Below are 20409 nucleotides of genomic sequence, written 5' to 3' on the forward strand. Positions count from 1 at the left end.
TTGGTCATCGAAGTTGCGAGATAACTATGAAAGAAAAAAACACCCTTGTCACACAAAGTTGTGTGCTTTCAGATGCTTGATTTCGAGACCTCAAAATCTAATTCTGAGGTCTCAAAATCAAATTCGTGGAAAACTAATTCTTTCTCGAAAACTACGTCACTTCAGAGGGGGGCCGTTTCTCACAATGTTTTATACTATCAACAGCTCTCCATTGCTTGTTACAAAGTAAGTTTTTATTTGACAAGTAATTTGAGTAATTACCAATAGTGTCCACTGCCTTTAAGGAATTGTGGTTTAAGCTCATGTTATGTTTAAAGCTTGAATGATTTGCTCTTGATCTCTCAATTTTAGAGAATTTCACAATTTCTTCTAGTCCAAGACAACAGTTGAAAAGATAGCATGTTATTTTGAGACAAGTATTTTTAAGTAATGCCAACTCTATTTGTGAAGTTTGTGACCTTTTCTGACCTTACTGCCACTAATAGCCAATTAAATTTCGATTGGGGAGTAAGGAAGATATGAATAGGTAGCTTCCACTACGTTTATCTCTGATGATGCAATTAAACTTATTAAAGGCACTGGACACTATTGGTAATTACTCAAAATAATTGTTAGCACAAAAACTTACTTTTTCTTCATCTTGTTTGGTTGATTAAGTTAAAGACACTGGACACTACTGGTAATTGTCAAAGACCAGTCTTCTCACTTGCTTATCTCAACATATGCATAAAATAACAAACCTGTGAAAATTTGAGCTCAATCAGTCATTGAAGTTGCGAGATAATAATGAAGAAAAAAAAACACCCTTGTCAAAGGAAGTTGTGCGCTATCAGATGCTTGATTTTGAGACCTCAAATTCTAAATCTGAGGTCTCAAAATCAAATTCGTGGAAAATTAATTCTTTCTTGATAACTACGTCACTTCAACGGTTAATACTATCAACCTCTCCCCAGTACTTGTTACCAAGTGAGGTTTTATGCTAACAATTGTTTTGAGTAATTATCAATAGTGTCCACTGCCTTTAATTGTAGATATTCAGTTTCAAGTAAGAAGAACAAAAACGCTAAAAAGCCAAACAAAGAATAGTAGAAGTTCAGCTGATGCCAGAACACCTGAGAAAACTTAAACATCAACAGTGTTCCGCTTTCGTCTGAACACCTAATAAGCATTAAATAAATGAGATTAACTATAAATGTAAATATGAATAGTAAACTTGCGGGTACAACCATGTGTAAATCTGTTAGGGTGAGTGTTGGCTCTGAAAAGAGCCGGTTTGGTCTCGACGTTTCGAACAGTATATTTTGCTCGTCTTCAGGACTGTTCAAAACGTTGAGACCAAACTGGCTCTTTTCAGAGCCACCACTCCTTCAAAAGAGACTTTACTCATGGTTGTACTTGCAAGTCTACTATTTATATTTGCAGTCACTCTTATTCGTCACACCATGCAAAGCTTCAAACACCATTAAATAAACAAAATGATTGGCCGTATCAAACTGGCGGCTACAGATACAGCTACGACTGTTGCCAAGGGTGTTGCTAAGGATTTCTTTCACATGTACCTCAACAAATGATAATGCAGAAATGCGAAAACAGCCTTTAAGTTCTCCTTCAGACCGCCAAACCAAATAGATTAAAAGTGATCGTAGGTCAACCAAAATAAATTTTGGTTTCAGACAGGCGAACTTGACATCATATTTACATTGGCTCGGCTCATGGAAAAGATCAACGTCTAAAACCAAGGCGCCCCAGAGGTGTTCTTTTGACTTCCAGCGCGTCCAGTCGCTCCAAACTGTTTAAGACGTCGAATTTGTCACAAACTTAATTCAGAATTTGGTTTGGCGCGACTCTGGAGCGCCCGTCTGAAAAGGGTGTAAGGTACTTCTTTCTCAAAAACTATGTTACTTCAGAGGGAGCCGTTTCTCACAATGTTTTATACCATCAACAGCTCTCTGTTGCTAGTTCAAGTAAGGTTTTATGCTAATATGTATTTTGAGTAATTACAGTGCCTTTAACAGTGTTCAACACGAGCATCCCTATACCACACATTGGACAAGCAGTTAGCTTTCTACGTGTCTACCATAGAGTTATATATAAAAACTAGAGGGCGCACTGGCCTATATACACGACCCAGCATGCGCGCAGATGGCCATTTTCTTAGTTGCCAAAACAGACATCTCACAGCGTGTGTTTGTGCAGCCATTTTGTTAGTTGAAAAACAGCATCGCATCAGCGTTCAATAAACACAAACTCCAACGTGTACTTCGCATTCAACGTGCGTGCAGAATGGCGCGCGTGTCTCATTGCGGTCCTGTCGCGCTTGTGCAAGAAGCATCACCAGTGCGCCCTCTAGTTTTTATATATAACTCTATGGCGTCTACCCATCAAATATCTACTCATCAAGAAAAACCTCAAAAGCAATAAATGAATGACTGGTACCTTAGCCTTTATCGCTCGGCCACAAACCTGCTGGTTTTAAACGATAGATTAAGAACTCGTCGCTACCCATTTATTCCCTTAATAAACAATAACTGAATGACTGGTACCTTGGCATGGTGGTAGTCTGCTGCCACTGCCTTCTTGTGTAGATGATGTTTCCTCCACACGATCAATAGATACAGGAATCCCAACATTACATAACCAATGTTACTAAACACATTGTTGAAGGCACTGCAAATGAACAATATACATGTAGATAGATAATTGATTTCAAATTTCCTTGATATCAGTCATTATCAACATAATTTAATACCTTCAGAAACATCATTTACCATCATTACCAATGTTGAAAAACAGGCATTTTGGCTCAAAGCTTCACACGTCATGTAACTGTGTTGGGTCTTAGGGAATTAAAATTTAGCAAGTCAACATAACACCAATATTCTCTAATTTAATAATAACAATTTCATGGTTAACAGAGTCGGATTACACTAAAAAGATTTGCTGGTAGGCATTCACTAATACTGTTTTATGAAACAGACTGTTGCACATGTTTGAGAGCATCACGTTAGATTCGATAAAAGCTCCTAGGCCCGTCCTTTTAAAAAAGATGGATTTTTTTTTAATATTTTTTTTTTTACAAAGTGAAAAATAACAAATAGTAAAAATAAAAAAGATGCGGCCCCCAAAAAGGATGCGGGCGGGGACGATCACCTGGTATTTTGTTTTCTTTGGCCTTACTTCAGAGGAAGTAGTTTCTCACAATGTTTTATATTATCAACAGCTCTCCATTGGTCGTTACCAAGTCAGTTTTATGCTAATAGCTATTTTGAGTAATTACCAATAGTGTCCAGTGTCTTTAAAGGCAGTGGAAACTATTGGTAATTACTCAAAATAATTATTAGCATAAAACCTTTTGTGGTGACGAGTAATGGGGAGAGGTTGATGGTATAAAACGTTGTGAGAATCAGCTCCCTCTGAAGTGCCATAGTTTTGGAGAAAGAAGTAATTTCCACGAATTTGATTTCGAGACCTCAAGTTTAGAACTTGAGGTCTCGAAATCAACCATCTAAACGCACACAACTTCGTGTGACAAGGGTGTTTTCTTCTTTAATTTTTATCTCGCAACTTTGATAACCGATTGAGCTCAAATTTTCACAGGTTTGTTATTTTATGCATATGTTGAGATACACCAACTGTGAAGGCTAGTCTTTGACAATTACCAATAGTGTCCAATGTCTTTAAGACAGTACTGCCCTTACCTTAGTAATCCACCTGGCATGGCACACAGGAAGTTATAGTAACAGAGGTCTTCATCACCAGACTTATTCAACACCTGAAATAAGGCAGAATTAGTACATGTAAATGTAAATACAATGAGTCTTAACGTCTGGGTACTTTTTGTAGGACACAAAACACAATCTCCACACAATGGGAGACTTTCTGGGACGATAGAGGGCAGCAGACTTACCGGGTAAATCCATTGTTCTCAGAATGATGCGCATGTTCAGAACTACGTAAACAATGGAAATTTACCCGGTATGTCTGCTGCCACCTAGCGTTGGAAAGTCTCCTATTACATTAAAAAACTACCATGTACACGGTTTGATGATAATGATGGTAGAAAGCTTCCCTTACAATATCACTTGCTGAGGTGCTATAGTTATTTTTGAGAAATGAGTATAACAAGTCACAAACCTAATTTTGTCTCATAGAGACGAAAATTATTTAGTAAAACGGTATTAACCAGTTGTGGTAAAATACCATAACAGGTGAATTCATTTGCATCTGCACGTGAATCAAAATTTGTACAATTTTGTGGCCGAGCTGTTAAAGGGTATGATGTACTTTTTTGTAACACAATGTCCACAGATTTACATTACACTTACACAGTTTGAAGATAATGATGGTAGAAAGCTTCTGCTTAAAATATTACTAGCTGAGGTGCTGTAGTTTTTGAGAAATGAGTAAAACAAAGTCACAAGAATAATTTTGGTCTCAGTTTTAGCATGTACCATGTACAAACATATTAACCAGTTATGGTATATTATGGTATAATATCATAACTGATTAATACGTTTTTCACACGCTAAAATAATATTTCGTCTCACTCAGACGAAATTTATTCGGCGACTTGTTTTACTAACTTCTCAAAAACTACAGCACCTCAGTAAGTCATATTTGAAGGAAAGCTTTCGACTATCGTTATCTTTAAACCGTGTAAGTTTAATGTAAATCTGTGGACATTTTGAAAAAGTACCTGAATCCTTTAACGCTGTTTAGGAACACCAAATACAAAAAAAGTAATAGTTGCTTCTTATACAACGCTCATATACATCACTCAGGGACGCTTCAACATACAGTAATTTCCTGCAATGTATGTGGGACTACATTTGAATTAGGACACCTACTCCTTTTTACATAGCACCATGTACAAGGTGCTGTGTGCTGCCAATCAAACCAGGAACACCTACTCCTTTTTACATAGCACCATGTAATGGTTTACAAAGTGCTGTGTGCTGCCAATCAAACCAGGAACACCTACTCCTTTTTACATAGCACCATGTAATGGTTTACAAGGTGCTGTGTGCTGCCAATCAAACCAGGAACACCTACTCCTTTTTACATAGCGCCATGTAATGGTTTACAAGGTGCTGTGTGCTGCCAATCAAACCAGGAACACCTACTCCTTTTTACATAGCGCCATGTAATGGTTTACAAGGTGCTGTGTGCTGCCAATCAAACCAGGAACACCTACTCCTTTTTACATAGCACCATGTAATGGTTTACAAGGTGCTGTGTGCTGCCAATCAAACCAGGAACACCTACTCCTTTTTACATAGCACCATGTAATGGTTTACAAGGTGCTGTGTGCTGCCAATCAAACCAGGAACACCTACTCCTTGTTACATAGCACCATGTAATGGTTTACAAGGTGCTGTGTGCTGCCAATCAAACCAGGAACACCTACTCCTTTTTACATAGCACCATGTAATGGTTTACAAGGTGCTGTGTGCTGCCAATCAAACCAGGAACACCTACTCCTTTTTACATAGCACCATGTAATGGTTTACAAGGTGCTGTGTGCTGCCAATCAAACCAGGAACACCTACTCCTTTTTACATAGCACCATGTAATGGTTTACAAGGTGCTGTGTGCTGCCAATCAAACCAGGAACACCTACTCCTTTTTACATAGCACCATGTAATGGTTTACAAGGTGCTGTGTGCTGCCAATCAAACCAGGAACACCTACTCCTTTTTACATAGCACCATGTAATGGTTTACAAGGTGCTGTGTGCTGCCAATCAAACCAGGAACACCTACTCCTTTTTACATAGCGCCATGTAATGGTTTACAAGGTGCTGTGTGCTGCCAATCAAACCAGGAACACCTACTCCTTTTTACATGGCGCCATGTAATGGTTTACAAGGTGCTGTGTGCTGCCAATCAAACCAGGAACACCTACTCCTTGTTACATAGCGCCATGTAATGGTTTACAAGGTGCTGTGTGCTGCCAATCAAACCAGGAACACCTACTCCTTTTTACATAACACCATGTAATGGTTTACAAGGTGCTGTGTGCTGCCAATCAAACCAGGAACACCTACTCCTTTTTACATAGCGCCATGTAATGGTTTACAAGGTGCTGTGTGCTGCCAATCAAACCAGGAACACCTACTCCTTGTTACATAGCACCATGTAATGGTTTACAAGGTGCTGTGTGCTGCCAATCAAACCAGGAACACCTACTCCTTGTTACATAACACCATGTAATGGTTTACAAGGTGCTGTGTGCTGCCAATCAAACCAGGAACACCTACTCCTTTTTACATAGCACCATGTAATGGTTTACAAGGTGCTGTGTGCTGCCAATCAAACCAGGAGCACCAGGACGAACCCCTTCTCTTTTTTTCGCTAAGTGCACCGGGTTCTTTTAACCTGCATTACATAACACACTAGACAACTGGTTTTATGTCCCATCTGATGTACAAAGCATCGTGGTTAAATGTCTTGCTTACGGACACAGGTGTCATGACCGGGACTCGAACCCACACTCAGCTGATCAGACACACCAAAGCGTTAGTGTGGTGCTCTTAACCGCTCGGCCATGACATGCCACGTACGTCACGTACAATGTAAATGATTCTGAAAAACTAAATTATTGTCATCAATGCTTCATTTAACTCTTTGGTGCACAAGGCGGTCGCTAGCGACCACCACAAACATGTCAAATTGGACTTTGATAAAGGGGCATAACTTAATATCTATATATACCGCCCTCTTTCGGTTGTTTAGAGTGTTGTTGAGCTTTCGCTTGATGTTATGTTCAACAGGGGACGTATTGAACAAATTTGAGAATATTTGTATATATTTATTTAACAATTAATCTGTGCACCAAAGGGCTACATAATTACTAAAACAATTTTTATTTTACAATGGGATGAGATAAAGGACTTACTGCTTGATACGTTATGACAAGTTGCACAACTGGAAGAGCATAGAACACGGCAATCGTAACAAGGTTCCAGTAATAAAGCTTGTATTTACGATCTAGGGTCTTTACTTTCTTGCGGGATAGATCAGCTACACAAATTCCCATCTGAAATATAAAAAATAAAAAAAATAAAAAATGTAATACTGGTATTAATATACAAAATTATTGTAGCATAATTTGTATGTGTTAATTAGCAGCAGGAGTGTCTTCTAGACAGACATGGCTCGTTAAAAATGGCCACTAATATTAGTACTATTTATTAATTAGGGAATAGCAGTGTGAGTAACAAGTCTTCACTGTCTAATTTATTAAAAAAACAGGACAATTTGTAGCATAGCGTGACATAGCTAATAATCATTTAGCAAATAGAAACCAGACTATTTTGTTCTTCAAGCCTCGGTTTGGTAACATTGATATCAATGGGAGAAATTCAAGATGGCTGCACCAGTGGGTGTTGGCTATACCCTACAAAAATAGAACCCGGAGAACGCTGAGTGTCTCATTGTGCGTGCTGTTTCGTTGTGAGACCATTTTTATGGACGCGCACACGCCATTTTTGTAACGCGTGTATGGCAAAATATTTTGCCATACAATTTTGCCATACAATGACATCATCATTGACCAATGAAAACACTAGAAATGGTCTATGTGCGCTGACATCTTGCCATTTTGCCATACGCGCGTGTCACACGAAGATGATTTTGCCATACGCGCGTATTGCTTGGTATTGATTCGCCGCGTCCACAGACGACACAGAGGGTGGTCGAGCTCAGCGTTCTCCGGGTTCTATTTCTATGGCTGTACCTTAGTCCTATATATTTCTTTTTCTTCATGTATGTCATCTAGCATATCAATATCATCTTCATTAGAATCATATCCGTTCTCCGGTAGTTGTTGCATTCTGCGGTGTGCGTCACTTGACCCCGCCTGATCTGCCTTACCTGTCAATCAAAAATAAATAAACCAACAACATTACCACAACCAATTTTGTAAGTTCAATTCAATTCACACTTATTTCCACAAACACATTTCCATACAGAAATACCTTGTACTGCCTACATGTATAAATAAAATAAATCAAAAGAACAAATTAAGAGTAAACGGCGTGGAGGCAAAGCGCAAAGTAAGCCAGGTAGCTTGTAGCGGCTTGCCTTTACATAACAAAATACATAATCTAAATGTACATGTAATGTACATTCTTCGGACAATACAAAGACGCGACAGACAGACAGACAGAAAGACGAACAAACTACAATGTACTAGAGAAAATGACAGTAACAAAGTAAGCAAAACTTAAAGGGGAAGAACGGTATAGAAACTATGTTACATACTGGGAAATAAGGAACTTTTTCATACATGTATAGATGATCTTAATGTAATGTTATTGTGAACCAAATTCTCTTATTCTGTGACTTTTTATTTTGTGATGTATTTTTTATAAAATAAACCAATTTTAAATTGAGTTTAATTGAATTTGAATTGGTGACTATCATACAAATAATGAATGTAAAAAAAAAAATCACTCACTGGAATTCAAAAGCAATTGCTTATTTACCTGCAGCTGTCCCATAATTTGTTGATGCGTCTGTTGAAGCCGCAAAAGGCATATTATTGCAGCCATCTTCATCTGTGAACACACAAAATTATAACCTAAGTACGCCAGCATATTTCATGGTTGGTTTAGAAACATCCATACTTTGTAAGAATTAGGGAATGCACACAGACATTATACCATCATTATGAAGTTATTCATTTCTATTGACCCCTTGCACACGCGTCACACGCGGCGACTGGGCCGCGCTCACCATGTTGGTGGGCAAGTTAGGTTTACGTGTATTGTTTACGTCGCCTAAAACGTGCACTTTCACTGCATAACGCACATCATAGAGTTATATATAAAAACGTACAGTGAAATTGCCCACCATCTGATGACGTCAGGTGAAATGGGTCAATAGCAAGTTTGGTACAACAAAATTCTTAGGGGGATGGGTGCTGTAATTTTGTATATTTATTTGATTTTTTTCTATTATGGTTTAGGTTAAAAGTCTTCACTCAAATCACAGTGTGCTATTACCAAAGAACATTCTCGTTAATTTATTAACTAAGAAGAACAAGGACACGATTAGTAATGGCCAAAACTACATCAATCTGAAAGCTCACTTAGTTTATCATAATTTGTCTGTTTTAAATGCTACTCAAAATAAGCAAACAAAAATTGTGCACAAAAAAAAAACTTTTGCAAACATTTTCATTGGTTGGTTTTTGTTGAAACCTAAAGAATAAGAATGAGTTTATTGTTCCAATACACAATGATGTTATACTCTTAATTTACACATGATTTACAAGCAGCAACATATTTGCTTCAACCATTGAAAGCTTTCATGCACGACTGGCTCAACAAAATTAAACAAAAGTTTTACTAGACACCCTGGGTGAAACTTTGCTGACTGGAACTAATTTGACGGACAGCTTAAATCAAAGCCACCATTACAAAATACATGTAACCTGCCAGAAATTAAAAATCTCTTTGCCCAGACAGCGCATTTTTCCAAACGGCTTTGAATTATTATTGAGACATTGGCTCTGCTTACCACAAGCAAAGAATCGGCGCTTGCGAAAGCAGGGAATTCTATATTGTCAACTTGGAGGTAATATATAAACCCCACTCTTTCTTGTAATTAGTTTTATCATCTGAGAATGCAGTCAGGGCCCACGTTCATGGCTCTGCTTATACCGTAAGTAAAGAATCGGCGCTTGCGAAAGCAGGGAATTCTATATTGTCAACTTGGAGGTAATATATAAACCCCACTCTTTCTTGTAATTAGTTTGATCATCTGAGAATGCAGTCAGGGCCCACATTTATGGCTCTGCTTACCGTAAGTAAAGAATCGGCGCTTGCGAAAGCAGGGAATTCTATATTGTCAACTTGGAGGTAATATATAAACCCCACTCTTTCTTGTAATTAGTTTGATCATCTGAGAATGCAGTCAGGGCCCACATTTATGGCTCTGCTTACCGTAAGTAAAGAATCGGCGCTTGCGAAAGCAGGGAATTCTATATTGTCAACTTGGAGGTAATATATAAACCCCACTCTTTCTTGTAATTAGTTTGATCATCTGAGAATGCAGTCAGGGCCCACATTTATGGCTCTGCTTACCGTAAGTAAAGAATCGGCGCTTGCGAAAGCAGGGAATTCTATATTGTCAACTTGGAGGTAATATATAAACCCCACTCTTTCTTGTAATTAGTTTGATCATCTGAGAATGCAGTCAGGGCCCACATTTATGGCTCTGCTTACCGTAAGTAAAGAATCGGCGCTTGCGAAAGCAGGGAATTCTATATTGTCAACTTGGAGGTAATATATAAACCCCACTCTTTCTTGTAATTAGTTTGATCATCTGAGAATGCAGTCAGGGCCCACATTCATGGCTCTGCTTATACCGTAAGCAAAGAATAGTCGCATGCGAAAGCAGGGAATTCTGTGCTTACATTGAGCGTATTTCACGGGTTAGCAGGGAACTCCTGCTTGTGCGCAGTCTTATTCCACATATTCTACGCTTACACAGCTATTAAGGTATTCTGCGCTTAACAGCTATTTTGTATGCGGCAGATGGCAGCATGCTGAGACGGGATTGTGTGTAATTGGGCCTGAGAATTCATAACTTAAATAACCTATGTGTCTGTAAAAATTTATATACTAATCACCTGGAGTACCTTGTTGGTAGATACGTGCGCTATATAAGACTTTGATATGACAATTTCTATGGCGTTAGCCAATCAATGGGGTCTGTGAATTTAATTAACATATTTCATGGGAAGGGTTTATTAAACATTTGGGGCTTTTATGATGTGGCATAAAACCCAGCAATCTGAATGTTTTTACATATGATTTAGACTGATTAAATGATAATTTTCAGAGTGATATTTTCCTATTTTCAATCCAGTAATAACTACAGTTGTGCAAGGTAAAATGCAAGAGAGAAATGACACCACATAGTGTTGTTTACATACCTACAGGAAGTATAGGGACTGCAATAGGAGAGCAGCATCGGGTAAGTGTCACAATTGGCAATCCATGAAGATTCACAACAAAGCAAAGCAACCAAACCACACCAAAACAAAAAACCAAATACCACCTCAATATCAAGCAACATATACAAAATGAAAATATCAATCACACAATTCTCAAATATAATCTAACATTTAAAAATCTTGGAGAAATGTTCTAGGGTTAATCAAAGATTGAAGTCATTAAGCTTACTACAAAGAGTCACAAGTAGTACAACAGTCAGTGCTGTGAGTTAAATGAGGTGCTCAGATTCCAATCTAAAAAATTGAAAGATGTTTTAAAATTGTTTTCAGCAATGAGGGCCCAATTTCATGGCTCTGCTTACTGTAAGCAAAGAATCGGAGCTCGTGGAAGCAGGGAAGTCTGTGTTTATGGCAAGCGTATTTCAAGGGTTAGCGAGGAATTTTGGCTTCTGAGCGTGTGTACTCCACAGTACTAGGCATTCTATGCAGACACAGCTAGCGCAGAAATTTGGCGCTTGCAAGTAAGCGGAGAATAGTGACCGTAAGCGCAGAACTCGGCGGTAAGCAGACCCATGAAATTGGGCCCAGGTCAACTAACGTCCAACATGAACTAAACATAGTTATTTGCAAGAGTTACACCTTGTTCAGACAGGCGTTCCAGAGTCACGCTGAACCAAATTGAGTGATAGTCATTGCTGGAACAATTTTGCTGAAAAAGTGTTTATATCTTGTGTAATTGTTAAACAATTTAAGCTGAATTTCCACAATTAAAAAAAAACTGCCTTCTCACAATCTAGATATTGGTATATTGATAAAGGCCGAGTCACACTGCAGCGATAACGAAAAAAACGATAACGATGCAAAGAGAACGCATTCTTTTGGTTGAATTGCTCCACGCAGAATTCAACCAATAGAATGCGTTCTCTTTGCGTCGTGATCGTTATCGCTGCAGTGTGACTCGGCCTTTAGACATACATATACATGTACATGTAGACTTTTTTGCAAATACCCATTGCGCAAGTGCAAACTGATGAATGAGAACGATGCATGCTGGTCTAGCTAGCGATCAAACTTGACCACTAGCTAGACCAGTATGCACCTCATTCCACCCATAAGCGCACGTACCAAGTATTTTCGATATGCTCTGTGTACATGTCTTAACTGCAACACTGCCATTTTCTCAAGCCAATAATAAGGGCTGCACCCTATTGAAGTCTTTACTGAAGTTGAACCACAAGCAGTCCCCGACTTATTGTATTATTGCAAGAAGAAATTCAGGAGCAATACCACTGAGAACAAACGTGAACAAACGTGATCAAACTTCACTCGGTTTTAACCATCAGAAAACATGGATCAACAGTGCACATGTTTTGTGTATGTTTAGTTGTACATTTGTTTATGCTTTGTGATAATTCAACAATATTAACTCATTTCTGGAGAAAGAAATTGACTTACTTGAATTTTTTGGTTTTGATTGGCCCATTTCTTCATTACGTATCGAATAAAGTGAACATACACAATTTAATTCATCTTTCCAAACAAACTGGCTTTTCAATTAACTTTGGATGGACAAAGTAAATGCAGTTTGATGAAAAGTTGATGCAGGTTATTTTACGTTTTATGGGCATTACTATCAAGGTAAACATTACCTAAACAAAAACCAAGTGGTGCGTGCGATTAGCTTCCCCGGGTCGACCCCGATCTGCTCTCGGTGCGTTCGAGCTTTGACGACATTCCAGGGGCTCACCCGGGTCAGCGTCAAGTGACCTGCTTGTGGAATGGGTCTCTTTGGTGCTGGCCCAAGGTGCATGATGTCACCACAAGAGGGCGAGTGATTGTTTGATTTAGCTCTTGTCAAGGGCTCACCCGAATGATCACCGCGGGGCCGACAATCAAAAGCACCAATGGTAAAGTGTCGTTACACAGACCCGAGTGCCTTGATGGTCAAACCAACGACAGAACTTGGAAAAACACAAGTGAAATCACCTCATATTTCATTCTAATTTCAATATACACATTGAATTTGCGCACAGAATTAATTTTTATTTGTGCTGCCTTTATTCCTAAGAGCTTAGTGTAGCAGTTGAATGTTTTTTGGGGTGTTTTGTTGTTTTTTTTGTTTTTTTTTTGGGGGGGGGGGCGGAGATGCAGAAAGACCCAAGACAAATAAGATATCAGTTCCTAATGAAGGCACATGAAAGATAAGCAGCAATAGACCTTCATCATGCTGACTCCATCTTGGTTATAATCTGATCGTATCAAATAACAATAATGCATGCCAATAATCATCTAGAATTAGGAACCAGACTATTTTGTTCTCCCAGCCTCGGTTTGGTAACATTGATATCGATGGGAGAAATTCAAGATGGCTGCATCGTGGTAAAGGTCTATTGGTGAGGTTGCAGCAGGCAGATTGTAAATGATTATTCATAGATATAAGCAAAATCAACATACCTTGTTCTTCTAATCTTCCATCACTTCCACTATCTGACCTGCTTCAGAAATAAATTAGTTGTTATTCATAAATACCACAGACAGTCTCGCTATTGGGGGCGCTTATATGGTTGATATGCATATCCAAAAACTGTCACAGTCATAAAAATGCAACACATGGACAGAGCTCAAGGCGTTGGAAAACGGATAAGTTTGACAGAGTTTCTTACTTTATTACACATTTTAACCAAAAAGGCATTTATGAACGGGAATAAAAGAGTAGTGACTCGTTCTTAAACTGCCGTTTAAAACCTTGCAGGGTCGTGGCCAGGTGATAAAGGCCCGAGCCGAACGCACGGCCACGATCCTGCCGGTTTTAAACTGCAGTTTAAGAACTCGTCGCTTTTATTTCCTTATTCAATCTACATTTTTCTGGCAGTCAAAGGATTGTGTAAATCAGATAAGAGGTGCCAAGATCTGAAAGCATACAACTTCATGTGACAAGGGTGTTTTTTCTTCCATTAATTTCTCGCAACTTCAACGACCAATTAAGTTCAAATGTTCACAGGTTTGTTATTTTATGCATATGTTGAGATACACCAAGTGAGAACACTGGTCTTTGACAGTTACCAATAGTGTCCAGTGTCTTGAAAACAGGAATGGTGTGTCTAAAAACACAAATGTCTGCTGAGATAAACCCAATTCTTGAGTTATTGCTTAGACAACATTTCCTTTGTTTTATCCATAATGACCTAGCATATATTTGACAATGTGGTTAAAAACCAAAACCAATCTGGTGTACACTTGATAATAATTGAACTTTTGATGTTAAAAATTGTAAGTTTTTCACTGGTTACCCTAAACCCTGTTCTGTTACTTACTTATGGAACACACACATTAAGATACCAGTGACAACATAGAAAGTCAGGAGCACACCAATTGTTGCTAAAATAGGCCTCCAGTATTCCGTTGCTAGAAAAGATAACAAACACAAACTCTGTCAGTTACATGTATCTAACACTTAAACAAATCACCACACTCAAAATAGAACAATATTTGTATTGCAAATTTGAATATCTCTCGAAACCGCCCACGATTTCTCACAACCTACCATGATAAGCTTTTCTGCGCCTTGAACACCCAGCAGTGTGGATATGTGCGCATTACAAGTCTTATTATTATTGTTATTATTATTATTATTAAGTGGGATTTCACTAGACTCTAAAAGGCAAACAGTACGGGAGCAACTAAATGCTTTAAAGGCACTATACACCTTTGGTAATTGTCAATGACAGATTGGTCATTGAAGTTGCAAGAGAATAGTGAAAGGAAAAACACCCTTGTTGCACCAGTTCGTGTGCTTTCAAATGCCTAAGGCTTCAGGCCTGAATATTTGAGTGAGAAATAACCTTTTCCTAAAAACCTACTTGAGAGGGAGCCGTTTCTCACAATGTTTTATACTATCAACAACTCTCCATTCCTCGTTACCAAGTAAGTTGTTATGCTAACAGTTATTTTGAGTAATTACGAATAGTGTCCAGTGCGTTTAAAGGCAGTGGACACTATTGGTAATTGTCAAAGACCAGTCTTCTCTCTTGGTGCATCTCAACATATGCATAAAATAACCAACATGTGAAAACATGAGCTCAATTGGTCATTGAAGTTGCGAGATAATAATGAAAGGAAAAACACCACTGTAACACGAAGTTGTGTGCTTTCAGATGCTTCATTTCGAGACCTCAAATTCTAAACTTGAGGTTCGTGGAAAATTACTTCTTTCTCGAAAACTACGTCACTTCAGAGGGAGCTGTTTCTCACAATGTTTTATACTACCAACCTCTCCCTATTACTAGTTACCAAGTAAGGCTTTATGCTAATAATTATTTTGAGTAATTACCAATAGTGTCCAGTGCCTTTAAACTACAATAAGCCCATCAGGGCCCTACTACAAACAGATCTTACTTACATGGAAGTGTTTCAGTGACTGTGATGGTAATGGTTTTACTCCGATTTGTGTTCTTCTCCGTCAGACTTCTTGAGGTCACTGTTCAACATCAACGGGGAGTGAGATTAAATTTATCTATATCTATTTAAATTATACAATCACTAAATTTTTTAACTTATGAACAATATGGAAAGGTTTGCGGCAACACCGTGTAATGACTATCTCTAAATGAGTTGGGATCAGTATGCTCTGATCGTCTTCTGGAGAATTCTCCAGAAGACGATCAGGGCATAGGCTACTGATCAAAACAACGTACTCCGTGCGATCTCCAGAAGACGATCAGAGCATACTGATCGAAACGTCGAGTTGAAACCAACGGTTCTTTTCAGAACCACCCCAACTCGTTAGAGATAGTCATTACATGGTGTTACCGCAAACCTTACTATATATAGTGTACTCCGTGCGATCTCCAGAAGACGATCAGAGCATACTGATCGAAACGTCAAGTTGAAACCAACGGTTCTTTTCAGATCCACCCCATCTCATTTAGAGATAGTCATTACATGGTGTTACCGCAAACCTTTCCATGCAAAGTTTCAAATCCTACTTGTTAACAATACATGTTTGCTAAATATTAGTTCCGATCTGCAACTCCAGAATTCCCAGAGTGGCCGAATTCATTTGCTACGTACCATGAGGGATATAATTTCTGAAAAATTAACCCTGCATGTAAGTTTATAAGTCATGATCGGGACTCACCCGAATGACTTTGCTACCAGAGATTGAGTCCAGTTTGGCTACAAGCCATTTAAAGGCACTGGACACATTTGGTAATTCTGGTCAAATCTGGTCAAAGACCAGTCTTCTCACTTGGTGTGTATCAACAAATGCATAAAATAACATACCTGTGAAAATTTGAGCTCATTTGTTCGTCGAAGTTGCGAGATAATAATGGAAGGAAAAACAAAAAGTTGTGTGCTTTCAAGATGCTTGAATTCGAGACCTCAGCTGAGGTATCGAATTCAATTAAAATATTTTAGTGAGAAATTACTTCTTTCTCAAAAACTATGCTACTTCAGAGGGAGCCGTTTCTCACAATGTCTTATACTATCGACAGCTCTTCATTGCTCGTTACCAAGTAAGTTTTTATGCTAACAATTATTTTGAGTAATTACCAAAGGTGTCCAGTGTCTTTACAGTAGAGAGATTATATCAAACTTACTATTTATTAATGGGACATAAGGTACAGCGTTTCCAGAACAGTCGCTATCTGTAGGCTGAACGACGACAACCACAAAAAAATTGCCATCAGGGTAGTAACTCCTCTGTACAAGCAAAATACAAGCAAATATTAATAAATAACAACTTTTTCTTTAAATTTGTTTTTGCTCAGGCCCAAACACGGTTAAAAGCCACACATGGTATGGGGTTAGAGAAGAACAATTTTTTTAAGGCAGTGGACACTTATTGGTAATTACTCAAAATAATGATTAGCATAAAACCTTACTTGTGTGACAAGTGATGGGGAGAGGTTGATGGTATAAAACATTGTGAGAAACAACTCCCTCTGAAGTAACGCAGTTTTCGAGAAAGAAGTAATTTGATTTCAAGACCTCAGAATTAGATGTTTGAGGTCTCGAAATCAAGCATCTGAAAGCACACAACTTTGCGTGACAACAGTGTTTTTTTTCTTCTTCCATTATCATCTCGCCACCTCGACGACCAACTGAGCTCAAATTTTCACAGGTTTGTTATTTGATGCATATGTTGAGATACAGCATGTGAGAAGACTGGTCTTTGACAATTACCAATAGTGTCCAGTGTCTTTTAATTTATGCACATTGTTACCTGTACTGTGATAGCTGCTTGCTTTGTGATAGTTTGATATTGGCCCACAAATTCCACATTGCCATGCTGGTCATAAACTGGGCACTGTTTAAAACACATAAAGACATACAATTAGCCAATAATATTTTGAACAATGCTACAAATTTAATAAATCACAGTACTTCATTGTTAGTTTGATGCAGTTTCTTCAGGGTTAATTTTTTATTATTATTTGCAATCACACGGCAAACGATGCACTATCACACGGCAAACGATGCACTATCACACGGCCGCCGTCTAGTAAAACTGAGACATATCATGTGACGCGCTTTAAACCAATGAAAAGGGCAGGCAGAGTATTTGTAAGGGGTGTTACAATACTTTATAGCTTATATGATTGTAATTAACTGCACTACCGCTGAGTCAGTCCTTGAATTGGACCCTTTCAAATCAAGTAGGCCAATCAAAAAGATTACTCTGCCTGCAAAAATAACAATGACCCAAGCAATAAAAAAATGTATAGGCCTACAAGCAAGCTATTGTACCAGCAACTTCCTGTTAGTGTACAGCCCTGCCTGCAAAGGCCGGTTTATAGTTGATCACGCGATGGAAACTTTGACGCTCGATCCTAAAAAACACAGTTAATAGTCATCGCTGAGGCATATGAACTGTGTTTTTTTATGATCATCCGTGCGACCGACTATAAACCGGCTTTTAGTATGAACTTGGCACAGTTGTTCTGTGTGTTACTTCTCACTCTGTAGATACAGACTTTTTTTTTACAATAAGCGTGACCTTGTACATTTTTTGAGTATTCTGGCAGGCACAATACTGCACAGATCATATGGGAAAGTTGACATTTTGTGTCATAATTTCCACATAAATCCAAGAATTATGAAAGTAAAAGCGCGACACCTTTTGAGATGTGCCCCTTTTCATCACATTAAAAGTTGATAGAATTAGACAGTGCAATCTCCATAAAATATAAGATTTTATGTTTTCTTCCATAAGGCTGTGTACAAATCAAGCCTGCAGGCAGTCCAGGCTCTGTGGCTCTTTTGGAAACATGTGATGTCACAAAGAAGCAGGAACTACTATCTATTTACCACTATTTGTTACGGCCAATCAACTTCCACTAAGACTTATTGATGAGTCTGGGTTATTTATGATTTGAGGCATTGCATGGTGAGGTATCAATGTACATTTGGTTTGCGGTAACACCATGTGTGTTCTTTAGAGAACTGTCTCTCTATATTCAACGACCGTGGAGTAGATTTATCGGATTGTTTGGGAGACTTTTGAGTTGAAAAGAACTGTCCTACTTGTTTAATACTACCTGGGCGAACGGTTTAGAAAATTGGCTGGGGATAGTTATTAACTACACTACCGCGGAGTGAGTTCTTAAATTGGTCTCAACGTTTCGGCTAGCTTGCTCTAGTCATCGCCAGGATACTGTGTGGTTACTTTTTTTTCTGGGGGAAGGTATAGAAAATTGGCTGGAACTACAACTTTAGCTTATATAGGTCCGACAAAGTTTTGTCAAAGTTTTTAGAATTGATTACCTGTGCAGGTTGAACTGATACCACTGTGCAAATATCTGAAGACGATGTAGCTTTGACGATCATAGACTCAACACCTTGAGAGAAACTATACGTATAGTACTGTACCAAACAAAAACATTGGGTTATAATTCGATCATCATCATCATTTAGCGGTCGCAACCGAGATTCCATGCACAACGTCACGCTAGAGGTGTTTATCCCTCATCAAGTTTGGAAGTTTCATGATTTCAGCCTTTGTATCTCTACCGATCACGTCGATGTAGTTGAGTGGTCGAGGTCCTCTATTAGGGTAAAACAGTCTCCAATATAATTACAACATAATTACAATTAGCAACTGACTGAATCATAGAATAATAGACCGATCCATTAAGCCCCACCCCATTACGTATTGACCAATCACAACCCAATTCGCAACCAAAAGTCAGACAAATTAAGGTCCGACATGCCTGCGCGTATGCTTGGCGTGCGTGGCAGAGTTGTGCAGAATGGCAATGGAGAGGCGCACGTGTGAGCAAGAACACACGTGGGTGGAGCCTAATGGATAGGTCTATTGATGTATAAATGCAGGAGTGATGGGTTTATTCCACACCCTGCGTGTTACATCAATCAAACAAACACAATATGCATTATGCATATGTTCCCGAATTAAACACTTTCCCCAACCAATTGCTTGTGCAACCAAATTAAACGCATTTTCAAAGTACAACTATTTAGGTTTCAAAAACAGTACCTAAATATAACACTGATCACAGTGCATTTACCTTACCAATACTCTCCAATTATTTAATTCTTTGAAATAAAATTGAAGCCTGCATTATTTATGTTCGTTTACAACAAATCCCCCCCAAAAAATTCCCATCTAAAAACAAAACATATGAAGTCATACAAGTGTCCATTAAGTATTCCCCACATTACATACATGGGAGGAATAAAGCCTCACCTGGGCCCAATTTCATGGCTGTGCTTACCGCCGAATTCTGCGCTTACGATCACAAGTCCCCGCTTCTACGTGCAAGCGCCGAATATCGGCACTAGCCTAGTAACGGTGGAGTATGCACGCGCAGAAGCCAAAATTCACCGATAACCCTTGAAATACGCTTGCCGTAAGCACAGAATTCCCTGCTTCCGTAAGCGCCGATTCTGTGCTTACGGTAAGCAGAGCCATGAAATTGGGCTCAGTTGCATTTAAGAAGCATGTTTTGTTGTTGTTGTTGTTGTTGTTGTTGTTGTTGTTGTAAGTTTAGCTGCCTTATTAAAGAAACTTGACCACGTTTATGTGTTTCTTGAACACTAGAGATCTGGAATAAATGTGTTCTTCGAACATAATGGAAAACAAGGATACACTTCACCATCACTAATAACGAACGATTAATTAATAAACTTGTCATTTTACCTCTGGTTTGGATGGGCTAACCGTGAAAGTCTTTGGTTCATTTGTCCTGAGAAAATAAAAAGAAGAATAAAAAAAAACATGCTCATGAACTATTTTAAATCTACGTCGTAACAAAACCTTTGATACCTGCATATACTGCAAGTTGACATCATCCTAAATGAAATGACTGGCATATTGGCTGCATATTGTAGTAGTAGTATCGAAGTCTTAAATAGCGCACGTATCTACCAAACAAGGTACTCAAGGCGCTGAGTATAAAATACAAACTTTCAGAAGGATAGGTT

General features: G+C 38.6%; 1 protein-coding gene across 2 annotated transcripts in view; it reads right to left on the reverse strand.

Moving 5' to 3' along the window:
* The window catches only part of LOC117301533 (SID1 transmembrane family member 1-like), a 51157-nt gene that overhangs the window by 24800 nt on the left and 5948 nt on the right, over positions 1-20409 (reverse strand). Inside the window, exons 4-16 of one of the 2 annotated variants that reach the window (XM_033785553.1) lie at positions 20126-20171; positions 18733-18831; positions 17192-17275; positions 16566-16668; positions 15365-15442; positions 14280-14370; positions 13420-13457; positions 10945-10962; positions 8489-8560; positions 7738-7874; positions 6898-7038; positions 3699-3772; positions 2544-2667 (exon numbers count right to left, since the gene is read on the reverse strand). In XM_033785553.1, the coding sequence (XP_033641444.1) occupies positions 2544-2667; positions 3699-3772; positions 6898-7038; positions 7738-7874; positions 8489-8560; positions 10945-10962; positions 13420-13457; positions 14280-14370; positions 15365-15442; positions 16566-16668; positions 17192-17275; positions 18733-18831; positions 20126-20171 (1105 nt within the window). The remainder of the gene's footprint in view (positions 1-2543; positions 2668-3698; positions 3773-6897; positions 7039-7737; positions 7875-8488; positions 8561-10944; positions 10963-13419; positions 13458-14279; positions 14371-15364; positions 15443-16565; positions 16669-17191; positions 17276-18732; positions 18832-20125; positions 20172-20409) is intronic. The other variant, XM_033785554.1, reaches the window with a different exon arrangement.

The sequence above is a fragment of the Asterias rubens genome, chromosome 17 (assembly GCF_902459465.1).
Source record: "Asterias rubens chromosome 17, eAstRub1.3, whole genome shotgun sequence".
NCBI classification, from domain to species: domain Eukaryota; kingdom Metazoa; phylum Echinodermata; class Asteroidea; order Forcipulatida; family Asteriidae; genus Asterias; species Asterias rubens.